Raw genomic sequence first — 16,876 nt, 5'->3', positions numbered from 1 at the left:
ATACAGGTATGATTTGAATAACATCAACAATAAAGGCATAGAATTGCTTTCATCCCATGAAACACAGGGCAACAGTTTCTCTTAAAAATCATGTTACTCTGACAGGTCTTATGGTTTATTGTGGACATGCAATAGAGAAAGTGACAGTATTTACAAGTCAAACATGTAAAAAATAACTGAAAAAAAAAAAAGAAAAACCCAAACAAACATGCGGTGCTGGTCTGAAATCGGCAAGACAAACACCTCCAACACTGTGTCTACACAGAAAGCATATCGGCCACGTCCATGTTATGTGTGTCTGACCAATCCAAGTGTCAACAGAGGGCATGTAGAGGCTTGTTTTATTTGACCTAAATACCACCTGTTTTTTATGTTTGCCGACTTCCCTAAGGTTGACTTCCCTAAACACGGTAATTGTGTACTGGGCCTCTGAGCACTTTCAGTTGCAGGTGATCTTCATCTTAATGCTGTACCTGGACACGTCTTGAGTAGACACACATGCAGCTGCTGCTGCTCACACTATTGCCTGTGTAGGCAAGGTGTAAGGCTCACTAATTAATGCTATGCTAACTGTCTGCTGGCTCCAGTTTTATATTTAATATATAAATATGACAGTGACATCAATTCCCAAAATAGAAAACATTTAATGATCAAAGCCATTAGTGTGGTGTCTAGTAAATCAACGCATGGTCTCAGACGCCTGAAAAATGAAAATAATTCTCCTTGTGCCACTAAGACAAAAGCTTTTTATCCAAACAAGCGTTTCTCAATACAAATTCTGACGAGAGAGGAAATTATGAACCTATTTAGAAGAAACATTACGTCCCCAGTACACACTGACCACTTTCACTAGATCCTGAACACAAAATGAGGAAAAAAAAAGAAAAAGAAAAACCACTGAATCACAATGCCCACCCTTTTCCTCCTGTTTCTACAGTGGACAGACCCAGTGGGTTGCATATCACCACATGCCTAACAGCCATAATGCCCCTTCCAGGCTCCAGTGGTTTCTGGGAAAGAAAAATCACTCCAGGATCCCCAGACTGCCACATCCCTGCTCTAAAATTATACGTGTTCCTTGTTCTGTCTATACTGTAGTTTCCCCTCTCTCTCTCTCTCTCTCTCTCTCTCTCCCTCTTGTCTGGCTCTGTTGCCTCCTCTCCTACACCGTTCTTCTGTTTTGTTCTCCATCTGGCAGCTGGCTGGGCCCACTTGGCCCAAGCTCATATCAGTTAGTTATGGGTCCTGGCGGGTCAGGCCCTTGCCCCTGAACACAGACTGACTGGCTGGCTTCATATCTTCAGTCAGGACTCTGTGTTCCCGTCCCTCCTCTGCGCACTGCTTTGCTGTCAGAACTCAGCCAGACAGAGAAGAATGCGGCTAGGGAGCAAATACGAACTCAACAGACACATGGAGGTAGACACAGGCATTGTATGGTATATTTCAAAATACAACAGATTAGTCTTGGTGGTCATTCTGTACAAATTTATAATTTTATTATTGCAACCAAATGGGCTGCAAGTCATACTAATAATAACAACTAGTGATATCAGTAATTTAAACGAAAACATAAATCCTGACTATTCTTGTTTCCTGTCCACACCTTATACTGAGGAGTTAAAAGTGTTTTCTTTATCAGTGCTGCAACGTGAGATCAGCAGTTAATGACATTTTAAGTGAATAATCATTTGAGTTGCTCATTGTTTAACTTTAACGTCAGCTGATTCAGACGTCTTAAATGTGAGGAAACTTACTTTTCTCTGTTTTCTGGTAATGCAACTTCAGCTTTTTGGGCCCTTGGATGATGCTGTTTACGTTGGTTGGTCCACCAACCACGATCATATGTTGGATGGATAGGACAGTCACTCATGGTGCCCACAGAATGAATCCTAATGACTCTGGTGATTCTCTATACATCAAAAGAGCAGCATTGTGTCTACAGACAGCAGACTGTGAGCTGTCTCCCGCTGCAGCCCTGTTGTACGGTGGGGGCCTTACTTACGATACGTTACTTTTTTCAAAAACAAAACCGCTGATTGGTGTTAAACTCAAACACTAAGTTCACGTGTGGGAATGGAGGTACAGACCAGCCACCACACCCCCGGTATAAAGGCTCAGGTAGTTAGTAACAGCTGGTAAGCTCCCACATGCATCCACCCACTCCCTCCATCCCCTCCAACCCCCTCTCCTCCTGAGGAGCCAGAGAGTCTGTTGGCTATTGCTGCTCAATAAGGCAGATTTCAGTTGGTCAGGCTAAACAACACATTCCACAGGCGCTGCCCATAAGAGCCACTCAGCCTCACACACCCTGAAACAACACACACACACATACACAAACAATGAGGGAGACGGTTGAGTGACGAGGCACTGAGGGTCATCCCTGGGGTATTAACTACCTTCTTTTAACCCTTTCTTTCAGTTGGGAACTAATTTGCATGCCCTCGTCTTTGTGCAAATGCTTTCAAGTTCTTTAAGTAAACACACTTTTTTTTTGTCTTGTGTCTACAACGTTCACCTCACCTCAAACAACATGGGTCTGTTTTGTCAGTTAAAATCAACAAAATGATTTACTTTAAAACTGTTATTTCCTTCTACAAACCAATTTCAAGACAGTAAATTTGACCAGTGTCTACACTGAGGTGGATAAACATGAAAAGCAGTTTAGATACATCAGTATTAATAATTCCAGGTGCTTTTCTGAAGCATTTCAACACACACTGAAATGTGAAAACAACAGAAATATGGTATGGACTGTGCTACTATTAAATGCAAAAATGACAACATGATGGAGTAACTTGAGTTATGAATGACAAAATTAAAGAATAGAAATGTCAAGACTTTGGTGCCTATAGAGGAACGAACATCCTTACATGTTTTTCTTCCAGCTCTCTATGTACACGCACAAGTAACCAAGACACCAATATTCCTAAGAGCTGAGTAATAAACAACTTATCAATGACTCTACACAGCCTTAATCCAACCTATGGATTTTTGAGTTGTGGGCTGAAAAGCAGAATGAGCTCATAAGATGAAGGCTAGCAAGAGGCTGAGAGACAGCTGTTTGTTTGAGCAATGGTATCATCAACCGGCTGGAACTTCTCCCTGAGGAGACACTGCCCAGATATTCTCTTCGCTTCATGTCACCCTGTGGAGCTGGGAAGCACTCAGATGGTGGAGAGCCAATATGAGACTCAACAACACTTCTACACAGGAACAACGGCTGCTACACGTGGCTGCACATAAACACACACATACACACAAACAGTAAGGCTAACACTAAAATCTAAATGATCATCAAACACACACCTAGAGCTGAGTGCAGGAGTGTATGCTACAGGTAAATCACCCTCGCTGAAGGACATGGCAGGGTTATCCATATGGCTCTATGCGTAATTCTATGGCTCTATGGTCGATAGCGACATTAGCACTTTGAGGTTTCTGTCTGAGAGTGAGACAGAGAGAGCACACGGACTCGTGGCCATGTGCCATCCCTCTTCCACACTGACTAGTGAGACAAATGCCTTGCAGCCAGCCACCAAGTATAGAACATGAAACACATGATGAAACATGCAATTAAGAGCTTATGTGCTGCTGAGGAGCTGTGGGGGGACTGCTGGTTACATATTTCCTGACTGATTAATGGACGAGCAGTGGGAGGGACGGGGGTTCGTGAACCCGCTAGAGTGTTGGGTAACGAGGCGTGGTGGCAGATTTATGTCCCGCCCCACCCACTCCCTCCAATCTTATGTGCCCATGACAAAGTGCCCCATAGGTCCCTATCCCATCTCCTTGAAATGTCATTACATGTTCGCATGTATCAGGCCAGAAGAGATGGAATGAAGATGGCCATTAATGCTAATGAGAAGTGGGCTTTGGTCTTTTGTCTCATGTCCCAGTGGCTCTTTCTATCCTTCCCTTGCCCTCTTGCATATCCCTGTTCAATACCTCTACCAGACTCTCACCTGTCTAGACAGACTAATTCTCTTCTCTTCACCTTTACCAATTCCACCATACCTCGCAGCCTTTACATCACACCGCACCCCCCATACATGTATCTTGATGTCCAATATGTGTAGCCTCATGTTTCATTATTCCTCGTCTCCAGGCCCTTCCTCCTGCTGTGTCTGTGTGATTTACCTTCAGTCTGTCCTTGGGCAGCGCCTGGGCTCCTTTCATGATGACCTCCTGGACCCTCTCAACTGACAGGTCACTTCCAGCCTGCTCCAGACGCTGACTGAAGAAGCCGATCACCTAAAGGTCACAAACGAAGAAACGCGCAATCACGACACGGAACCCAAAGCTGCAAAAATACATTTTGGTCTCATTGATATGGCATGCACATGGTGTTTGTATGGGCTAAAGCATAAACAAGGATTACGAAACTGGCTTGTGTTACGGGAACAGTTTGACATTTGGGGGAAAAATGCTTTTTGCCTTTCTTGCCAAGAGTTAGATTACAGGACTGATATCAATCTCATATCTGTCGGTTATATCTGATGGGTGACAATGCAGGGACTTGTATTGCTACAAACATCTAATAGACTATAAGTAGTTTCAAGCATATATAAAGGGCAGTGCTATAAGTGTCAATGATTATAAATTCTATAAATAGAACTGTATATTATCATGCATTTTCTTTTTATACACAAACCTCCTTGTATGGGTGCCCACACAAGTTACAGTTGTCAAACAAATTTAAAACTGCATTACAGTGTGTTATAAACCATTTATTAATGTTTACATACTGCTAATGATTTATAAATATGGAATCATATGAAAACTGAACCAGGTTTTGGCCAGAATTGACAGGTAAGATGATTACAGCAACAAAAACCTGTTTCAGTGTTCAGAAGGGCACATGACTACAGTTTTAATCTATCATTTAAAGTTCTACCATTTGAAACTATATAGATAGCACAGGAATATTTGTTGATATCATTAATAACTTAATTTATTTCATTAAAAGAAATTACATACTTGCAAAATACACCAGAAAGATCACAAAATAGTCCCACACCTAAACCTAATTAACAATATAAAACTGTTTCTAAATACATCTTCTCATGCCATTCATGTCATTTTTAAAAAAATCTCTTTTAGGTTTAATATCAGCTCCCACTGGTGTCATGGGCCCTGGACTCTTTGAATCCTGCTGTTTGGAGCTGTCACGTTGATGCTGCAGTAGCCACACCCTATAAGATGATACTGTGTGCAATATGCCATCAAAATTATAACAAAACTGTGATATGCTAGATATATAAGGTTTTATTCTGTGAACACTCGTGTTAATCCAACCTGTTAATAACTAGCTTCTTTTGATCAGTTTGATTGGAGACAACATTTTTCTACTTGCGTCAACAGCCAACAATTTGTCTCCATGGTTTGCCTAGTTTCCTAGCAACAGTAAGTTGCTCCAAAAATGAATCTATACTATGTAGGGATCCAGAGCTACATATAGTATAATTTATATGCCAGTTATATTACACTACTGATGGAAAATCTTAGCAAACAAGTGAATAAAAACTGAGGAACATTTCCATAAAACTGCACGAATTCAGCTTTAGAAGAGTAAAAATGTGCTGCACAAACTCAAAACGCTACAAACATAAGCTCAGCTAATATGCCCATAGGCCATATATTCAGCAAATACATATATGAGGTATTTCAGATTGGGAATTCACAACATGGTTTGAGCATGTTGATTTCCACTCAAAATAAGCACTTAATTGGAGCTCAAATTATCCGATGCCTTCCAGGTTTAAGCCCAAACAAGACATCAAGGAAATATTTTTGCATTTCCACTGCTGTGCAAGGTTCTTCCCTGGAGAACTGTTTGATTTGTGATCATGAAATAAAACTCTAGGTATAACAGGTTCTTTTTAATGCTCTTTTTTTGTCAAACCAACAGTGAAAAGGCAATGTTTTCTCTGCTCACACTCTGTGTTGCTTTAAAGAATTCAAACCCACCAAAGCTCACAAGTGATGGTGCATATGTGTGTTTGTGTCTACATCTATCTAATACTAATCTTTTCATTAAGGCTGAAGGCCTCCCATATGGGGTTAATTTAGAAAAAGCAAAAAAGCAGCCCCTGATCCTGAATCTCACACTCACACATTCGAATTTGAAAGTGCAGGGAACACTTCAGAGAACAGCCTTAGGGAGACTGGTTTAGCTGAGGGGTTCTAGCTAGCATGCTTCCCTCATACCTAAGAATAACAGAAAACGTATCCAGTAACCCCCATCCCTCACACATATACAGTCATACACACCAAAGCTTCCTTTCCTCCTCTTCATGACTAATACAGCCATCAATGACAACTTTCTCTCACACTTCCTCCCCCATACACCAAACACTATCAATGAATATTTGACAAAGAGTCTCTCGACACAAGGGGACTGATTAAATCATCAATACTACTTAAGCTCACAGAGCTCAGAACGTCATAGTCCAACTGCACACTAAGTCAATGATGCAGTTTGCATTTGTTTCAGGGCTTCCTGTTTTTTTAAACTTTCTCTGCACACAGAAAGAATATTCTACGAAAATCTGTGTAAAATTGATATTTGGGATAATTACTACAAATCAGTCAACACCGTGAGGTAAAGTGCATTCAGTTCAAAGCCAAAGCAGACTGACCGTGTCCAAATTCTGCATGATGTCCTGGAAGGATGGGTGCGTCCTGAACTGCTCAAAGAGCTCCCTCTTGTAGAGCAGCGCGTAGACCAGGTTGGGGTTATGGTGTAGAGAGTTGCACAGGCAAGAGTTGATGATTTCCAGCATCATGCGAATTACCTCCTCAATCACATTTAGATCCTGGGCCTGAGGGAGAGGGAGGATGTAAAGGTTAATTGGTTTCCCACTACACTGGTTTCACTTATAATGGTGTTTTAAAATGATTGCCTTCTGATAAATTGATCAGCAGGGGGTAACAGAGAGGTGGAGGAGATGGGAAAGGTAGGTAGAGAAGGATGGAAAGGAGGAATGAACAATGTTAGTACGTTGTCAGCCAAGGTCTTTGTGAGGGACAGAGAGATGGCCTAGTGAGTCACAAATCAAGTCGTGTCACACTGTATTTCACTAATGTCACCATGGGGAGAAAGGGATGGGAAAGATGGATGAATAATGGAGGGTTGGGTGTCTAGACAAATCTAAATATAAGGCAATATTGTAATGGGGGAAAGAAAAATCTACCATAGAAGTTGGTACATCACAAAGCTGTTAAAAAGCAGAAAGATGTATTTACATTTATATTTATTTTGCACTCTTGAGCACCTTTGAGTACCAGGCCCGCTCCCCCATTTTACAGTCTTTGTGCTAAGCTAGCCAGCTGATGGCTGTATATTTGGGCTCTATATTTATAGCACAAATCTAAAAGACACTTCAATCTTCTTATCTAACTACCTGGAAGAGAGCAGACATTAATAAAAATATTTCAGCTTTTTTCTTTATTTCTTTAAGCCAGGGAGGAAACAAAATGCAAAAACAATTGTGGTGTCCACTCTGAATGCATATGGTAGATTCAGTTATTCAAGACATGGGTAAACAACGCTCCCTCAATTATACAGTAATTTATACCCAATCCAAATAAAGGAGAAAACACATAAGGGAAGTGTAATGCATATAATTTTTTCCTGCAATTTGCTGTTCCACTCAAGCTGCAAACACATTTTTCTTCCTGTGATTATTCTGATGCATTATGTGATCAAGCTGAGGACAAGTCTACTTAGATCCACTTGTATATCAGACACATGCTCACGTACATGTACCCAATTTGACTGAAAATAATGTATAACCTGTTCTAACCTCAGTCCCAAATGAGGACCTCCAGACAGATGAAAGTCTTGCTCTGAGATGTCTAAGTTAAAGGCAGATCAGGAGAATTAACTCAGTTACCAGTATATTAGAACATGTACAGAGTAACACAGCAGTCATTCAAGAAATCCTACATTTGTGGCAATGCAAACAATGCATTTTGTTTATGCTAATTGCACCTCTAGCTGTAGTCATAACCCACAGCTCTATATTCCTACTTTAGGTTTTGTTAATAAAGAAGCATCAGTGTATTACAGAATCTAACCAAACCATCTGTTACATCTGTGTAAAAATAGAGATTCTATCACACATTGTTCTTTAGTTACTGCTTTTCACAACACTGTGTCAACACAGACAGACAGACTGCACCGTGAGGAGATAACGTTCCAGACGTAGGCACAGAAAAGAGACTAGAGCGACCGTGGGAAAATGAATCATCTTTAAAACAGATAAAAACTAGACAGAAATGTGGTGGCAAATACACTTGAGATGATGTCTGACTTCCTGTGGTATGACAAATGTGGTCAGAGCTTTGCAAAATCTATTATGTACTGCTGGTAGTATAGATAAGATACCTAGATGAGCCGTCCGTTTCCACATCAATCTAAAAAAAGGAAATCAATGAATAGTACCACGTCATCTTGTGAAAAACAAACAGTGCCAGTAAAGTGGACAAACACCCAATACCAATATATAAAATTAATATAAGCAGATATATGTAATGCATACTGGAAAACAAACTAAACCAGAACCCACTGAATCAGTCATAAAGATTTCTTGATTCTTTCTTTTGCCTTCCTGACAACATTGTTTCTTTGCTGTGTATTTGAAATCCACTCATATGTAGCCATGATATTTTCTACATGGCTGCAAAGGAGAAATACATTTTAGAAATTGGTCTACATGCCTGGCCACCAATCATCAGCTACTACACAACATGCAGATTTTGACTATAAATCTTGATACGACAGTAGCTCAGAAATGGACTGAATACTAATGAAGGACTGGGACATTAAGAAGCAAACCCTGCAACAACAAGCAAAGCATCATAAATGGACAACTGCTTTATTGTCCCAACTGTAGGACGGCGAGAAGTAAGTGACTTCTTCAAATGCTTAATTGACCAATTCAGCCAGTTGCTCCCAAAGCTTTAATCATTAGCTTTGCTTAACGGGAAGCCTCGCCTTAGACAGTACACATCAGCAACTTCCTCTAGGGTTACATCCTGCACAATTTTACACTTGAAGTGCATTCCACTGGAACAATTGAAATTCCTGTAAAATTCATTAGAATATGGTGTTCAGTATATGCCAGTAAGGCTTTATGATTTAAAATTAATAAAAAGCTTATTTACCCTACACATACACCTCACCTCAAATCTTACTAGAAAACAACCATAAAGCAAATTTCATCAGAAAGAATGAGGTTTTTATATGCTCTATGGTCAGGCTCAACATTTATTTTTAATAAACATCATTGCTCTGATAATGATCCGTTTTGATCAAGTATTTGCTAATACCAGGTAAGACCAGTTTCATAGCAGCAGCCCTGTAACACTGCAATTGCAAGCCGTCTGGAAGCTGACATTCCTCCTCCAATCTGGGCTAGCCATCTGTAAGGGAACTGCATGTGGCAGCATTTTATAATCCATCCTCGGTGCCCTGCTTCAAAAAAGTCCTTATCTCACATATAAGTTTGCTTTCTGTGTGGCCTTCTTTTGTGCTGTAGCCACACACACACACACACACACACAAACACACACACACACACACACAACCTCTGAAAGTAGGCAGGTGGATTATGAAGATTGTAAAGGAACTGTACTTTGTTGTATGCGGACCATGAATCAGGCTTGCCACACAGATGCAATAATGCACTGATTTCCACAAGCTGGCAGACGAAGGTGTGTGGAGCTTTAACAGGCACATGTGAAAAGGCAAGTAGGAGACAGGAGAGCCGGCTATAATGAGGATTGATTGTGCGTCTGGAAGCAGAGGTGGCTCTCTGGGCTAGACTCCACTGCCTAGCTAGACCTACTGTGCTCTGTTCTGCTGTGGCAGGCCATAATTAGACAGAAAGCTGGGACAGATAGAGGAGACAAGTGAGTAGGAGGAAGAGGAGGCAGGGGAAGGAAGACAGGAACAAAAAAGGAAGCACAGAAGAAAGGAGTAGGGGGAGGTGATGGAGAGAGTGAAAGCGATGAAGAGGAGACAAAAGGAGTGAGAGGAAGGCAGAGTAGGAGTGAGGGATGCCTGGTGTGTTTGTTCTCTTGCTCTGCACCCAGCTTAATGAGATTAGCCTGGCAGGAAAAAAATGCCACACTGGGGAATTCAGGTCACATGAAAATAGGCTAGCTAGACGTCTGCCTGGCCCTCTGTGTATGTTTGTCAAGTGGATGAGATTAAGAGGTCCATGGTCTACTTGAAACCCAGACAGGATTTAAATATCTTGGCTCCTCCTCCTCCTCAATTTCCAACTCTGTTCTTTGCACTTGTTTTCCAGAAAAAAACGGTACTCTTTGGGCAGAAGACACCTGACAGGAGTTTGCATGGCTTCATGAAACCATTACTGGCCTTTTCTTTCTTTTGCGCTCTCCCCTCCTCTTTTCTGCTCCTACTTCTTCTGTCATGTGCAATTTTCCAGCCTCCAGCATTGTCATTTAGTCACCACCACTCATGCTGCTATTTTATGTCTTGTCTACGCCCAGGAAAATACAGGCCTGAGACAAGAGCCATATCATTAGTTTCAATGATCCTGGCCCATTTTACTTGTTCTACCATTTACTCAAACCTTGCAGGAAAACTGTGAATGTGCGTGTTTGTAAGCTTTTTCATCAGTCTTTTGCTAATTCCTCAACATGCAGGGCACAAATGTGATATGTCTGCAGGTACTTTTGGCCTTTACTATCTGTCTGACAAGCAAAATTATAGAGCTCACAGTTGCAATCTGTGGCTAGGAAGGACGGTGCTGGCACTACACTGGCTCTTTCTGTGTGTCTAGTTGTCCTATCATACCAATACGTGTTTTTATGCAAGTGTTTGTGTGTAGACAGGGTGTTTAGAGACACAGACATGTAAATCCCTGTAAAGTAGGAGCTGGCATCATTAAACCAATAGCTTAGTGATTCTCTGGCTGGCCCCGCTGCTCAATGCAGGCTGTTGCAGGGCAGATAAACCAGACATATTAAGAAACAGTACTGACAAAGGCAAGGGCATTAAGATAAACACAGACAAGACACACAGAAAGAAAAACAGGAGCCAAAAGCCCCACCTAAGCAGACAGTCTGAAATGCGTTTCACCGTTTCAGAATGCAAATCATTCAAGAGAAAACCAAGAAATACTGGCATCCATATCATCAAAACATAGTGAGGGAGAAATACTGAGTAGCAGTTTCTAGTAAAATGTACTAAAGGAAAACTGTAATTAAAAAAAAAAAAAAGATGTAGGGTTTGAGTAAAAAAAAAATAGATGAGGGAGGGAAAAAAAACCACTACGTGGACAGACAGAGAGGGTCAGACTGGCTGAGTAGCAGCAACCTGCCCTGTCTTTTGGGAGTTATTTAAATAGGTCATTGTCTGACCTGCATTATGGTACCATAGCCATGTCATAATCACACTATTTTGTGGAGAATTGTGTGCAGGTCAGCTTCTTATTACTCCATAGACTCACAAAACTTCCTTTGTTGCACACAGACATACAAAATGAGGCAACTGTCCCCCACTCTGTCTGTGTCTAGAATCTGTTTCGGGAAGACTGTGTTGGACAATCGCTGCATCACTGTCTGTGAAGAGGGGAAGTCCAGAATATTTGCATGAAGACACCTTATTAGCAGTTTAAATAACTGCACTACTGCTCAGAGACTTGGCTAGCACTAACAGTGGGGATCTGTGGCCAAAACAGCGGTGATACTGGGAATGACGTGAGTGATAATGACCAAAAAAGATGATGCCAACAGCTGCAACGGCACTGTGGCAGATAGGTGGGCAGTGCTAATTGATCTGCTGTGAGCTGTGCTCTGTTTTGCTGTGCCTCAATCAGGAAAAGACCAGGACACAGCAGGGCTGCCCTGATTATCATTTGGAAGCAGACAATCATTAGGACCCCAGAGCACCTGCTGCCTGCAGGGGTGGCTCTCCTACTGCCTGAGAAAAAGATAAAAAGAGACAGAGAGAAGATAAGAGGCTGACAGATATAAAGAGAGACGGGATAACAAGTAAACTAACAACTAGGAGGCCTAACATCATTTTCAGTAGGTTGGTGAGAAAAAAAAAAACTTCAAGGAGATGAGAGGCTGAAAACGGGGGCTCACTGAGTAAGTCAGCTCTTCGCTCTCAGCTGGATACTGTCTTAATGACGGGAGCACAAGGAGACAGACTTTCATTTAGAATGAGAGGATGACATAATGAGCCACATAAAAAGGGGCATAGGTCCAAGAGGTTACTAATAATTTGTAAAGCTCAAACTCATTATAGATCATTTTATTCTTGTTGTTAACTTTTCTAAAGAAGACTAGAGACACAGACCTTGATGTTGATTCATTTAGTGACAGTAAAACCCAACTCCGTTTACGTGTTACTAGCCATGCCTTAGTGTAAATTCAAACTAAAATGAGCCAGGCCTTTCTTTGGTGGGATACCAAAACCCTGCAGAGTGGTTTGTATGAGGAAGTAATTTGCGTTATCACAGTTGCAATTATTTTATCTTTCATTGCAGCAACAGTTGAAATTCACATTACAAAATAATCTGCCATGAATGTGCTCTTGCTGGCCAACACAGTCAAACAGTGTGTAGCGTGCACACATTTACAACATTTTTACAGCTGCTGGATCAGAAGATAAACTCAAACTGAGGCTTAGTGCACAAGCTTCCTGAATGAAGGCGCTGCATTTTTTCATGCTGGACCAGACATTTATTTTAATAGTTTGCAGTAGGTATATGGTATCTGCAATAAACTAGTTTCAGCAAATATACTGGTCGAATTATTAGTGTTATTAGTGTAGCTGTAGGTGGAATATTGACTTCTCCAGAATCAGGAACAATTATAACCAAACTATAATACTAACATTGATTATATTGAGACTGTACAATAATTAATAATCAACTCTGGACACATTCATCTACTTCACTAAACTGGAAAAAATAAGTAAATTAAATTCTGAAATTTGGTAAATTCCTAGAAGACCCAATAATAAACAGAAGGCACAATGTTTATTATCTGTTGATACATCCTCAGGCTCTGCTTTTACCCTAAACAAGAGGAATAGTGCTACAAAGCTAATGCATGTGTCTACTGTGGCTATTAAAAAGAGATCACAGATTGTGACTCAACCAGCACACATAAACACATAGACAGGGTGGTCCAACATGCTTCGAGCTCTGCGTGTGTGTGTGTGTGCACACGCTTGTAGTTGCTTCCCAGAAATGTGCAACAGTAAACAGACTAAGAGGCAGAGAAGTAACATTACCACTAACACTGGCCGGGAGCATAAACAGTGACATACAACACAACACAGCACAGCACGTATTTCTTTCTTTTTATGTTTGTTTGTGTGTAGGAGCACATACTGCATGTCACTGCACATATCTTAAAGGGCAAGAAAAAAAAAATCGCAATCAGCAGTGCAGAAGCTGCAAAGAGCAACCATGGGGGCCCCCTGAGAGCTGCCCTGTTTGGACTGGGAGCCTCTGGGAGTCCCCTGGAGGCTCAAGGGGCCCTAATCCTTCACTCTTTCTTCCCTGAGACTAACCAGACACAGCAGCACAAACACATGCAGGGATAGGGCGTGTGTGTACATGAGAGAGACAGAAACCAAGAGGCAGACATGGGGGGGGGGGGACAGAGGAGACCAAAAAAAGAGAGACATTAACACATAAGCAGAATGGACCCCGCTTTGACCGGCAGCGTAGAGCATTTGACAACATTTTTTTCATATCCTCCTCTCAGTCTCTTCCTTGTAAAGAGAGCAATTACATGTCCAGGACTATCCCACATTAAACAAACATTAGTTCTCTCTCCAGAGCCAGACTCAGCCAAATTACATTGTTTCCAGATGCCTGTCACAAAAACACACTTAACTGCCTCAGCCACATCCACTACTGGTGGAGGAAAAGGAAAGGGGCGGAGATGGAGGAGAAACACCTCATCTAATGTGCAAGGCCATTAAAACTGGTCAGATAAGAAATGCTATGAACGAGGTTTTATGCAAACATGAGTTTGAAATTGATACTGACGACAAAGAATTGGCTGGTCAGCCAATTATTACATGTTTAACCAGATGCTTACTTTTCATCTACAATCGTACTCCTGCATTGGAATAAGGAAATAGGACAAATATATGCTTAAACTTTTGTACATATACAGATCATTCCAGTTATAGAAATGACACAGCTTCCTATGTAAAATTCACTGCAGCGTAATCAGTTATGTTGTTTCTTTAATAAGATTATCTGATCAGAGGAGCAGAAACAAATCACCAGAAAACTAATTACAGTAGTTAATTTTTATTTTATTTGAACCAATGTTAGATAAAATTGAACTGCATTTATGTCTTGAGGTTGGTGTATGTGTGCAAGTGCTCAGAAGGCAGTGTGTTCCTTTTCATCAAAACATGTCAATAAGACTAAATGTTGACTTCTACATGGAGATAGTAAACAAGGGAACCTTTGTAGACATGGGAACCAATGTCACATTGAGTTAGTATAGTCTAAGCTCAAGGATAACTGCAGTATCAGAAAAGTTGACCAGCGCTGTCTTAAAAGTCTATGACCCAGACTGGATGTCAGACACTATTCTAGGAAACAACCCTCATTGTAAAATTCCCATGAAATAATCACACTGGAAATCTTGCTTGTGCCCTTGAGCAACACATTGTATGTCTTACAAAATAGTGCTGTTGTGTAGGCAACCTCACATTTTGACCTCTCACTGTGTGTGTGTATTTGTCTTATTATATTTGTCACTGCTGATGTCTTCAATCTGAACGCTCTCTCTTATGGGAACAGCCGGCTGAAATCATATCTTTAACAGAGAAGATGTAATCATGGCAGGCATTATTAGGTATAAAAACACACACAAGCTCTTATCTAGGACCATGCAAATCTAATGAGACCGCCAGACATAGACGGACAAACATGAAGCCAGAGGTAGCTAAAGATAACTACAAATAACTATATATAGTCATCAGTCAACCTAACCTAGTTGTCACAAAGATCCTGTGATTGCACTAATATTTGTTAAACCATTTAGTTACTGCTGTGGTTATGTAAAGATTTAGATGTCAGAGAATGTTTCACAGAGTCAGAGAAATTTCACCATTACTGCGCAAAAGTGGTTGGTGTAGAGAACACTGTGGCCTGCAGCAGCACATTCTGAGATTTGATGCTTTCCGGTAGCTGAAAACATGGCATCATATGATGAGTTACATCCTCAAAAAATCCTAAACTGTTTGACATAACTGATGCTAGCTGCAAAACGTGGAGTCAAAGAGCGACGTTTCAAAATCCAGGATGGAAAAAATGCTTCAAGGCAGATCACATCAAGTGCTAGAGCACATTCTGTTTTTGTCTTGTTTAATATTACAGGCATATCAGACTAAGTTTGAAGCTACCACCAGAGAAACAGCTACCCTGGCTCTGTGCAAGACAGCATCAGAAATTCAACAGCACTTCTTAAGCTTGCTAATTGAGAGGCTTTAACTGATTGCACAAAAACAGAAGTGTAAAATGTATGCTTTTACTCGGCATTATGCATCATTCAACTTCAAATACAAATTCATGTAACCTAAAACTGACAAAAAACGGTTACAAATGCCCATATCAACAACTGCTCCTTATCCAGCTAGACATAATTTGGCATCAACTAATAAACTGAGAGACACACAGAGAGTGTGTGTGTTACTTACATAGTCGGGCAGAGCTGTGTTGTCTGCCTGTCTGCCTCTCAGACTCTGTGTTGCCTGCTCCAAAACCTTGTTGTGCTTTTTGGAAAGCAAAGCGAATAAACTGGAAAAGAGACACAGAAATGGGAAAACAAGTGAGAGTAGCAATACCAGATGAATGATAAACTGCTATGACGATCAAACAACCCAAAACCCAAGTACACAGTCATCGTACTGCTCATGCTGACTAGTAATTAATGTGGTGTAAACACTCAAATAGTGGCCTTTACTCAGATTATTGAAGAGAAATTTATTTAAGTCACATTAATATAAAGAACCTTTTTTGCTTTCTTAATGAGCCTTTTCAAATGAATGAATAAAAGCGACACTTGGTGTGACCAAATAATTAAACTGGCAGGAGACAATTTTGCAAATGAGGTGTCAAAATACTAAATATATGCAGTGTTTACTGTCAATTTATAATCTAATTAAACCAGTCCTAGATTTTATTTTCTTTGTAGTTGAGAATTTATATACGTATTTCTTTAATCCCACTGTAGGTGACACCATTTTACCTGCTAGTTAACAAACTTGCATTTTTATTACTGTGTATGTTTGTGTGTGTACAGTTTGTTGGGTTTGCATGACAGCATGTGATGGGTGGAGATATTCACATTTGTGTTTACATGACTGAATGTGCATGTACTTTGAAATCCATGTATGCCTGTAGCAGATTAGTAATCAGATTCCTCTTTTATCTTGGGCTCATTTTGGAAGCACGCTTCAAAGATTTTAACTTTATGAAGACAGAAGAGGCTGCTATCTGACTTTTTCTTTTAAAAATATGTGTTGTTGGGGCTGACATGTTGATGGTGCTGTGAGAGACAGACAGAAAACACTCATTTTCACAGCTTCAACAAGTGTCTAATTTAAAGAGATGCACAGTGAAAAGCGACTTTTTTAAACATCTATGGGACACATTGTGTTGGTTATAGTTTTAGTTGGATTTTGGGCACACATGATCTGACGGGGAGATCATTACATGCACTGCTGCATGTAATGATCTCCCCTTTCAAACAACTGTTGCTCTCTGCTGAAAGCAGAAGAGTGGCGAGTGTCTGCAGCCAAAGAGTCTACACGGCAGAAAAAGTTCTGCAGGAGAAATCTACCTGAGAAAAGCAGGTT

General features: G+C 40.7%; 1 protein-coding gene across 2 annotated transcripts in view; it reads right to left on the bottom strand.

The window, feature by feature from the left end:
- Positions 1–16,876, bottom strand: part of dym (dymeclin) — a 40,604-nt gene that overhangs the window by 3,146 nt on the left and 20,582 nt on the right. For both annotated transcript variants that reach the window (XM_026355100.1, XM_026355101.1), the window contains exons 14-16: positions 15,716–15,815; positions 6,639–6,821; positions 4,138–4,251 (exon numbers count right to left, since the gene is read on the bottom strand). In XM_026355100.1, coding sequence (XP_026210885.1) covers positions 4,138–4,251; positions 6,639–6,821; positions 15,716–15,815 — 397 coding nt within the window. The remainder of the gene's footprint in view (positions 1–4,137; positions 4,252–6,638; positions 6,822–15,715; positions 15,816–16,876) is intronic.

The sequence above is a fragment of the Anabas testudineus genome, chromosome 12 (assembly GCF_900324465.2).
Source record: "Anabas testudineus chromosome 12, fAnaTes1.2, whole genome shotgun sequence".
NCBI lineage: Eukaryota > Metazoa > Chordata > Actinopteri > Anabantiformes > Anabantidae > Anabas > Anabas testudineus.
Note: the sequence above shows the minus strand (reverse complement) of the source record. Positions and strands in the feature narration are given on the sequence as shown.